Below are 10,678 nucleotides of genomic sequence, written 5' to 3'. Positions count from 1 at the left end.
CAATGATAGTGCCTTACTATCATTGTTGCTTAGGCACTGCTTATTCTAAAATTGACAGTGATGCTAATTTAAAATCAACAATGATCAATAGTTTTGTAGTAGTCCCAGAGCATTATGGATTCGCACAACACGACACTCCATTGCTAGAAGACCTCCTGTGAGAGCATGCCTTGGCATAGCTCCAGGTCTAGCACACCGCTGCACCGCTCCTCGGCGCACCTGACATCGGTGATCCCGCTTCTTTTCCAACTACCTCTTTTTCCAAAACAGTATATATGGAATACCAAGACATTAATACCAACAAGAAGAAAAAAGAAGATGCATGAGTTCTTTAAAATGGAGATATTCCCTTTGACCGAAACTACATGTTGTTTTAGGATGTCTATCGAACCATCAATATAAAAAGAATTAGTTAGATTGATGACTATCAATCCTGCTTGAAATGCTCTTAGCCCAATTCATCACGACCAAAAGAATCCAGCCCCGCTCGACCAAATTGTTGGACGTGATGGGTCATCAAAGAGGCTTATAGTTTCAGTCAAAAGGCGAAAAAGTAGTTAGGACATGTTTGTTTGACTTTTACTTTGATTTTTTTTTCTATCAGAAGCAAAAAGTCAAAAAAACTAGATTATAAAAAATAGCTTTTGAAAAAGTCAAAAATCTGCTTTTAAAAAAATAAACTAGAAGCTATGAATCACTTTTCTGAGAAGTGATATACTGATAAATTAAAAATATGTTATCAAAGTTAAGTTAAAATTTTAAAATAGTTTTTTAAAAAACCAAAAAAACAATTTTCCAAAAAAATAGAAGGCCAAACGAACATGCCTCCTCACAAAAATCAAAGTACAATTAAAACGTCGGGCTGTACTAGGTTTTGGACCAGGCGTAACCCTGCCATAGCCCAGAAAACTGGACCGGGCCGGACCCAGGGCTGGAGAGTGGACCCCACTGGTCTTGTGCACACTCACACCCGTGCCCCCTTCGCTCCAGTCAATAATCTGACACCCATCCGACAGCACGGCACGGAAGAAATCACGGCCCCGCGCCAACACCGCACGCTCCCATCACACGTAGCAAGCAAACTTTGCGAATCCTGAACCAAGCAGCCGTTCGGCAGATTCGATTGGGCGAAGAAGGCAGGAAAATCCAACGCCCCCGAGCCCCAAAAGCGGCGTCGGATCGGGCCCGGTGCAGGTATCCCTCCTCCCATCTCATCAAAAAACAAAACAAAACCAATGCCTTTTTTCCTCTTCCGATTTGAAAATCTAATTTAATCCGCGCTCTTGTTTTATCCTCCTCCAGCAGTAATGAATCATCAGCGTCGTCGCGGCCAACGCCGAGCCCAGAAAAAGGAACGCGGAAAGGTGGGTAGCGAGGCGGCGGCATCAGCCAGCAGCAGGCCGCCGCACAGCGATGTGAGGAGGCGGATCCGCGAGGGGAAGAATCCGCACCCACGCGCACGCACCTAACTGGCGATCTCCCGGCCCGAGCGGTTCGTCTCGTCCGTTGCTCCGCGCCCACCGATCAGCACCCATTCTCGCCGGTTCGTTTTCGTTTCTATTTGGACCCCTAACGGGGAAGGGTTTGTGATTCTGATTTAATTTGGGTGGATTTCTTTTTTTTTCTCGTTTGGAGATTCGGTGTAATGCTTGTTTGACTGAACTGGATTTGGACCGGAGGCTCGCGTGCGATTCACCAATCACCACCCACCCGCGGCCTCGCATTGCCTTCTATATTAGCGTTTCTGGAGCGGGATTCGTGTTGTTGTTGTCGCGGCTAAATTAGGGTTTCGTGCTCTCTCGCCCCACTGCTTTACTCTTTCTTCTCCCCAAAATCGAGTCTCGCCTGCTTCCGGTTGCGCTGTCGCCGGCGTCCTTGCGGCCTAGGGGTAGCGGATTTTTTAGCCCTGGCCTTCGATTTGGAATCCTGGTGCGCCGGTTGATTTGGTTTGGTGGTGGTTTCTGCGGAATTTGGTTGGATTTTTTGGGGGTTTATTGATCGGTTCTTCCAAATTTCCCGTCGCAGGGTTCAGTTGTGGCGTGAGCTGAGGTCCGGGAGCTAGTTATCTCTTCAGCCATGTCTCAGATCCAGAGCACCTCGCCGCAGAACTGCACGCTCCTCGCCGTGCTGTGTGGGAAGTTTGCCGAGAAGCAGCGGACACCGGCTCGCCTGTCGCCCGAGGGGAAGCGGGTGCGCCTGTCGTACCCCGTCCCGGAGCTTTGCTCGTCTGGGAGATTGGAGGTCAGTTTGTTTTGCTGTTTAGTGCGGAAACATACTTGCTTTTGAATTCTTATGAAAGGGGGCTTGGGAATGCAGGTGCACACGCTGATCAATCCCACGGTAGAGCAATTTAGAGAGGCGCAGCGGGCGGTGCAGCCCAACTTGTTGTATCTCCAGGGGCAGCAACTAGAGAATGAGAAGGAGATTGGTACACTTGTATGGGGCGATGATGATGTATCTGACCCGCAGACGATTAGCTCACTCATTAGGCCACCGTTTCCGACCATAGTAAGCTCCAAACTTTTATGGATGAATAGTGCGTTTTCTTCTGTCAATTTTCTGTCTCATCAGTTCTTACTTGACAGGCAAACAACGAGATGCAAAAGCGGACATTAGTCCGTCTTAGCTTGTAGTTGCATTCTAGCTGCTATGGCCTAGAAGCACTTTTGAAGCATGTTATTGATACTACAGAGGAATTAGGCTAAACTCTATATGGCCAGTACCTAATGAGAAACTTGAATTTTTAACCCTCGGGGAATTATTTCTTTAGTTCCAGCTATAATCACACATCATTAGAATTTAGAAGTTGCATTTACTGATCAGATATGGTCTATACAATTTGGGTGCTAAAGTTGTTCAAATTGCTCTGGAGAAGGATACGGATATTTCACTTTACTGGCTTGTATTATGTCCTGAAATTGCTGAATTTCAGTTTTTATTGTTGAGGTTTGGTTGATGTGACTAATGTTAACGGTACATGCCACGTGGTCTAAGTATTTTCTTAAATCTTGTCTGTGATTTACTTCTGCTTATACAATTTACTTCTGTGAATGTGGTTTTCACTTCCTTGTTTTCATTTTGATGTATAGCTAGTAAGCTTACTGTCTAATCACTAATACAGGTTTATTTGGAAGTTCCTATTGGAGAAAAGCTTGCCCAAGCATTTCATTCAAAGGTAGCTTGTTTTTCAATAACTTTTCAAGGACTTGGTTCTTATTGTACATTTGCCTGAGTTAATCTAGACAGTGATGCATGTATATTTGCCATCCTCTTTATTACAACCTCCTTCAACTTTTTATTCGTTGTTTTTTTGGATTTTGAAAAAGTTTTGGCCCCGGAGTTTATACTATATAGTTTTGACAAATATAGGTGGTATTGATTGTTCTAACGTTTATATGTTTGTAATATTGCGAGGCCGCCATTTCTGCTTTTGGCCTGTTAACGTTCAGAGAATTTCGCTGTGCTAATAAGCAGATTTCCCTTAAAATAAACGACTACTCTGTTATTTAATTTGGAATTTTGGTGCATTTTGGAATATGTAATGTTGACATTCTATCATTCAGGGGATACCATATGTAATATATTGGAGGAATTCGTTTTCATCTTATGCAGCATCTCATTTTCGCCATGCGTTGATGTCAGTGGTGCAAAGGTATCAGCATCATGAATGCATTGTCAATCTGCACCATTTGATTTTCCTTACATCTAATATTTGAGTATTCCTGGTTTCAGTTCCTGCAGCCATACTTGGGATGCATTTCAACTCGCACATGCCTCTTTTCGACTATACTGTGTAAAAAATAACCATGTGCAAAGCGTTAAGCTTGGGCCTCGTCTACTAGGGGATGCTCCAAAGATAAATATCATCCCTCCTGAGCATGAAATGGATAAGGAAGAAGGTTGCTCTGAAGCCTTTCCGGCTATTAAAATCTATGACCAAGATGTGAACACGAAGTTTCTTGTCTGTGGGGTGCCATGCACGCTGGTAAGCTTAGGGATTTTTCCTATTTTTTCTCAAATCATTTGATGTTTTAGTTGTTCCAACCAATGATTGCACAACTGTCTCTATTGCAGGATGCATTTTTATTGGGCTCAATAGAAGATGGTTTGAATGCTTTGTTGAATATTGAGGTATGGGCCCATCCTTCTAATTATCAAGGACATCTTGTCTGCTGCTTATATTTCTGTATCTAGATTTCAGAAGTACTCTCTCCAGTTACAAATAAGTGTCGTTTTGGACATCGACACGGTCCCCAATACACATATTTGACTACTACTTTTTGGTGTAATATGTTTATAGAATATTGCAAAGTTATACTACTATGAAACTATTTCTCAAGACAAATCTACATGTATCATTTTTAAATATCCAAACTCAATACATAAAGAGTAATTTGTAGCCAAAATTTGAAAACGTTGACTGCACACAACCCAAAACGACACTTATTTGTGACTAGAGGGAGTATTGAGTTATGCATAGATGAGTGGTTTTTACACGAAAGAGCTAGTTCATTAAACTGCTGGGTTATTGGAGGTGACGTAAACTTGTTAAACTTTTAGTATTGCCCTATGGTTTAGTATCTGACCTTGTAAGCAGCCATGTACAAGTTAGAGGGAGACCTGCTAATACGAACGCAGCATATACATACTCATTACATAATTGTACATCCAAGTGTTTGTACATCTGAATTAGTAAATCTCATATAAGGGCACATACTGCATAACTATTCAAGGTGGTGGCACATCTCGAGTTGTAATGGAACGAGTAAACCAGCATGTGCCCCATGGGGGGGGGGGGGGGGGGGGGTTGGGCAGTGCCTTTCGCTGCGCCAGTTGCCCCATTGGTGGGTGACTGCCCACCGGCTGCTGCTTACCACTATTTAGAACATTTGCCGGATAAATGTTCTAATTCTAAAGAAGCATGCATTGAACCCCATTAAAATATGATGCATAGTGAAGGGTTACCCATTTGAAGTTATTAGTGTATAGGTTTGATTCATGTTTTTGGTTTGTTAAACAACAAAAATATTGTTTTGATATATTAAATGTTGGCGTCTTCAGCGGCATCTTTGTTGAACAAATATTCAGAAAATTCTCAAGTATTTTTTTTTAAATTTTTTTGCATAGGTTTATAGGACCCTCTTAACGTTTGAGTTTTCCTTTTCTCAGATTCGTGGGAGTAAACTTCAGAACCGAGTCAGGTATCTTGAACTGCTGTGCATTGTGTATTAACTATTAAGCAACATATCCTATAACTTCTGGTATTAAATGGCATGGGTCACGTTTGCAATGTAGCCTTAGCTTATTGCTTTAGTGATTATATAGACAGTTTTCTTGGTCTTAGCATGCATTGTATCCTTGCATTAGTAATCGTATTGATAATTTTGATCTCAGGATGTTTTGAAGCTTAAACCTGATGGCATATGAAATGAACTAATGTATCTTGGTTAGTATTGCCTATGAAATGTTAACTAAACAGTAACTGAGGTTACATTCCTCTGAAAAGAAAACGTAGTGGTAACACATATTCAATATTTCCATTGATCATCTGGTATATAGGCATGCCACTATATTTTTACTATATCAACTTATCAATTTCTCATGGGATTTGAGATGCCACTGCTTTTCTTAGTTTGTAGTTCTGCATTTCTAATATCATTGTTTGCCAGAAATGTTTATTTTGTTCTGAGCAGGAGCTCACAGCATCTCTTTTCAGTGCTGCTCCTCCACCTCTTGAAGCAGAGACTCTTTCACATGGGGTTGTTACAATGCGTTGTGATATCACAACCTGCAGTTCTACACATGTGTCACTTCTTGTTTCTGGCAGCGCTCATACTTGTTTTGATGATCAGGTATCATTGTCCGCAATTATGGAGCATTTCCGAGTCATTAGCTTGATGTGAAAAGAATCATATGTTGCCTCATAACTTATGCAGCTACTGGAGAGCCACATCAAGAATCAAATTATTGAGAAGAGCCAGCTAGTTCGTGCTCTATCAAATAGCGAGGATAAAAAGCCATCTTCAGCTGAGCCTTTGAGTTCCATGTCCATGGCTTGTGGAGCTTCCACTTTTGAAGTCTGGATGACCCTCCCTAAGTGGGCAGCACAGGTTAATTTTCTTCAAAATTTTCAAAAAATGCGATAAGCAGATTGTTACATTTGTTTAGATGTCTTAAAATTTACCCATTTTTTGTTTCCATTATCATTTGGTGCAAACTTTTGTATATTGTTTTTTTGCTTTGCGGATTATAAACTAGTGTTACTAGTTATGTTAGGTACCCTAGTGCTTTAGTGTAAACTGGTGTCCCCTGTTCTTCCTCTGCTATTATCTGAACTTTGGCTTTATTAGTAAAGCTGGGCATTCCTTTTATCTAAGAATTAAGAAGGTTGGAATGTCCTTTATTTGGAAATAGGAGTAGCTTGCACTGTTTAATGCATAGTTCCGTTATGAAGATTCTGTTTTCCTTTTTGCCGCGTGACTAATTTTTCTCGAGAGCAAGGTCTGTTACAAAACGATCGAGCTGTCTGAATCATGTGGTGGTTTATTTTCTCTTCCCCTGGTATTGATTTGATTATCATCCCCTTTACATAGCTATGTTTGAGCGGATCCTGTTTCATCACTGAATGAAGATTATTTTTAACTGTCTAGGTTTTGAAACATCTTGCTCCAGAAGTCTCTTACAAAAGCTTGGTTGCACTTGGAGTTGCTTGTGTAAATGGTACACCAGTGTCTTCATTTGATAGGCAAGATGCAGACCGGCTTCTTTTCTTTTGCACGAACCAGTGCAAAGATCAAGTTATTGAAAACAGACCATATCACCATCTACCAAGATGGTCGGCGTCCCTTACGAAGGATAGAATGAATAGAAGTCTAGAGTCAAGACAAATTTCATTCGGTGCAAATGGAGTTGTAGAGGACAAGAAGCGTCTGATGGAAGGGTCTTCCCTATCATCATTCAAGCCTGGGTTAAAGCCTGCAACAATGAGACCCATTCCCCACTCTCCCAGGCGACAAATGCATCCTTTTATCAGTTTCCCTCAGTCTATGATTAATGATGCTAGTCAAGTTAAGCCTAGCTTGCCAGCCCCTCCGCCATTAAAGCATAATATGATACCTGTTGCCCCAGCATCTCAGAGGAAATCTTCATCTGGAGCATTGCGTGTTCAACCAGCAATTCCATTGAATCCTCTGCCAATGAAGAAACACGGATGCGATCGGTTGCCTATCCGAGTTTGCTCTGAAGTACACTTCTTGGTCCATCCTCTTCTATTTTTGTGCTGAAATATCTTCCATGTAATTATTCACCACATTTGGTGGTATCTTTTGCAGGAAGGCTTCTTGAAAGATGTCATGCAGTTTCTACTTCAGAGGGGCCACACCCGACTTGTACCTCAAGGAGGAATGGCTGAGTTTCCTGATGCAGTCTTAAATACAAAGCGCCTTGATTTATATAACTTGTACAAAGAGGTTATTCTGCACTCCTGCTATTCTCATGCATCAGTTGTGGAGAGGCAACAAACTTCTGATATAATACTTTCTCTGACAACTATGATAATTAATTATCATTCAGGTGGTATCCAGAGGTGGCTTTTATGTTGGCAACGGCATAAATTGGAAAGGCCAAGTCTTTTCAAAGATGCGCAACCATACTGTTACAAACAAAATGACGGTATGTATGTATATGTTTTCTTAATTTACCATCTTACGAAAGAAGACACTGGATCTGTTATTTTGTGTTACCATGTTTGTGTATTTGTGATGTAATCATACTTAGATTTACCCCGGAATAGCTCAGCATGTGAAAAACACTTCCAAGTTTTTGCACTGGCACTAACTCAGCTATTGTATGGAGTACATGGTGTCAATTGTTTACTTCTTTCTGAAAGTTGGTATTTCCAGGAATATAGCTGCTACCTGGCGATCTGGTTCACTACTTCTATATAATAAATGCACTCTAATAATCCCCACACTTACATTTAGGGTGTTGGGAACACGCTAAAAAGGCACTACGAGACATACTTGCTGGAATATGAACTTGCGCATGATGATGTCGATGGGGAATGTTGCTTGCTTTGCCACAGGTTCGTGGATATGATGCTCTTCTGTTATGTCTGCTGTTACTCTCTTTTGCATGTCAGTAGAATCTAACTTGTTCCTTTATGTATTTGCAGTAGCGCTCCGGGTGATTGGGTGAACTGTGGGTTGTGTGGAGAATGGGCCCACTTTGGTTGTGATAGACGGCAAGGACTGGGCACTTTCAAGGTAGACACACTTGCTGATCTTGAACAAACATTTTGTTTTCTTTGACGAATTTCAAAATAAGGCTATAGATTGATCTGGGCTCCTGTGGTTACAGGACTATGCAAAGACAGATGGGTTGGAATACATCTGTCCCCACTGTAGCGTCGCAAAATATAAGAAGCCACCACTGCCCGTAAGAGTAGGCAATGGCTTCGCAAACATGGCATCTGCATAAGGAAGTATAACGAATATGGTATCTGCACCACGAAATGTTTAACTTTTGCTCTTTTTTCTTTTGGCGTTTTGTCGGTGATGGGGTGGCTAGACTATAGTGGCTAAACATGTCTAGTGCTGATGTACTATCTGATTAATCTGGTTCACATAGGCTCCAATGTTATCTATAGCTTGTAATCGCTGACAACTCGGTAAGTTTTAAATTAATTGATCAGTTCACATGTATTTTCTGTTCCCGTGCCAGTTGAATTTGAGCACATTTTTTAGTAGTATATTGTTAACTAGGGAAGAAACGGTGTCCCTAGTGTAAAACTGTAAGCTACATTTCATGTACTGACATGATTACCACAACAGTTAATGCTAGGCTTGAATGACACTTAATCAAGACATCAGAACATTGTATCATGTCGATTTATCTCCCTGCTTTAGTTCTTTTCTAGATATCAGTATCACTGTTGTAAGGCTGAACTGCCCTAATGGCAAAGCTGGAAGTTTTCCTGGGTTTTCTGTGGCCAAGCTTTGCCTTCTCATTGGAGATTGCTGGATCCAAGTCGAGCTACAAAAAATTGAGGCTTGCTGCTGCCATCTAGTCGTAGAGCTGGACGGTTAGTTTTGGTCGTCACTCCTTTTGAGGTCAGGAGTATCATGATTGCGCATGTTACGTGTGGGTAACTGGACACTCAGACCTTTGCCTTACAACTTTGCATTTTGATTGCTTTTGTTTAAGCGCATAAACCGTTGTAATTACCAACTGCCTATTGCTTTGTTATTCTTGGAGGGAGAGACTTGTCAGGGAAGGATAAATACTTCTGTCAGTTTTACTGCACATTTTCCTTTTGTATTAGTGTAAATTTGATCACAGAGGTGTGTACGAGTCGCGCTGCGTTCGAGCCAAACTACCGGTGCGTTACAGATTTGCACTGCGGACCCTCGTCGCACTGCCTTCATCTTGGGACAGCACGTTAGACAACTCTCAATAGAAGGCAAAATTACGAAACAAAGCGCAGCACCTACGAGTCTACGTGCGTGTAATACCAAATTGTTTATAAATAAAAATAGTGTGTTGACCATGGAAACACGAATATTTGTCTTTTAAATCTGTTGCTCAAATTAATGATGGGAGATCATAGATGTGTAAATCTTATCAAGATAATTCTATTTTGCTATTTAAACATCCATTTCGGATACTATGACCTGTAGCGAGCATAATAACTCTAGACCATTGATTTAAAAAAATAATAAAAAAGAAGGGATAAAGTTGTGGATGGATTAGTCACCACCCCGATCCATCCAGACTTCTCCAAAGTCGGCTCAAGCCTTAGACGTCACCTCCCTATTGGCCTGCCGTTGGTCGTCGTCACATGCTACGTCTCCGCACCACCCCTCCCCACCTCGTTGTCGCCTCTCTGCCGCACCGCCAAACTGTCGCATTGCTGCCCTAGCTGCCACCGTAGCTCACCAATCACCGAGGTGCCGTCCCCACCGTCGGTCATGTGCAGTCGCCACCCCCTCCACTCGGTCGTGCTCCCATCGAGCCGCCATCAATGCCCCACGCCCTTCGGCTGCTGTTACGCACCGCACGACCAAGCTCGCCACCACCCGTCACCATGTAGCCGACGCTTGGCCATCCTGCCGCGCCGCGCCACTACACCACCGTCGTCGGAACTCCACCAGCCGGCGACGGTAGAGGGAACAAAGCTGGCTAATAGCCAAAGGCAAGGGAATAAAGGAGAGAAAGAAAAGAAGAAAGGAGAAGAAAAGAAGAAGAAAGGAAAAGAAAAGGAGAAAGGAGAAAGAAGAGGAAAAGAAGGGAAAAAGGAAGGTTTTCACATGATTTACTCAAGTCCACCAGCAACCCGTGATCTTCACGTCAAGAGTATTTCCTAAGTAGTCTTCAGTTGCTCCTAGGCTAGTTGGGGTCGATAATTAGAACTCTATGGCATTGGTCATGTTGCTTTGGCTCTACAGAATCATCATTTGCAACAGTTAATATTATGCTAGTCCATGGTCGATGCAAACATCAATAAGACTATGGTGTTAAATTTTGGCAAGGATACCATTGCTTACATGTCGACAATCAATGGGCTCATTCTTGGTTGGATGGGTTCCTTTCATAGCTTGTGCAATCTTAATCGTATAATCACATCCTCTTCTTCCCTGACCTACTTTGCTTTATTTCTAGCATTACCTTGATCATGGTT

At 42.1% G+C, this 10,678-nt stretch overlaps 1 protein-coding gene across 1 annotated transcript; it reads left to right on the top strand.

The window, feature by feature from the left end:
* Positions 1-1,203: 1,203 nt before the first annotated feature.
* LOC133898700 (AT-rich interactive domain-containing protein 4-like) lies at positions 1,204-8,702 on the top strand. The gene is made up of 16 exons (XM_062339373.1): positions 1,204-1,543; positions 2,026-2,241; positions 2,317-2,508; positions 3,122-3,175; positions 3,564-3,652; positions 3,733-3,985; positions 4,075-4,131; positions 5,170-5,201; positions 5,717-5,852; positions 5,937-6,110; positions 6,651-7,244; positions 7,332-7,469; positions 7,573-7,671; positions 7,983-8,083; positions 8,174-8,264; positions 8,359-8,702. The coding sequence occupies exons 2-16, from the start codon at positions 2,077-2,079 to the stop codon at positions 8,476-8,478; spliced, it is 2,295 nt and encodes a 764-aa protein (XP_062195357.1). The 5' UTR covers positions 1,204-1,543; positions 2,026-2,076; the 3' UTR covers positions 8,479-8,702.
* Positions 8,703-10,678: the final 1,976 nt, after the last annotated feature.

The sequence above is a fragment of the Phragmites australis genome, chromosome 18 (genome assembly GCF_958298935.1).
Source record: "Phragmites australis chromosome 18, lpPhrAust1.1, whole genome shotgun sequence".
Lineage (NCBI taxonomy): Eukaryota > Viridiplantae > Streptophyta > Magnoliopsida > Poales > Poaceae > Phragmites > Phragmites australis.
Note: the sequence above shows the minus strand (reverse complement) of the source record. Positions and strands in the feature narration are given on the sequence as shown.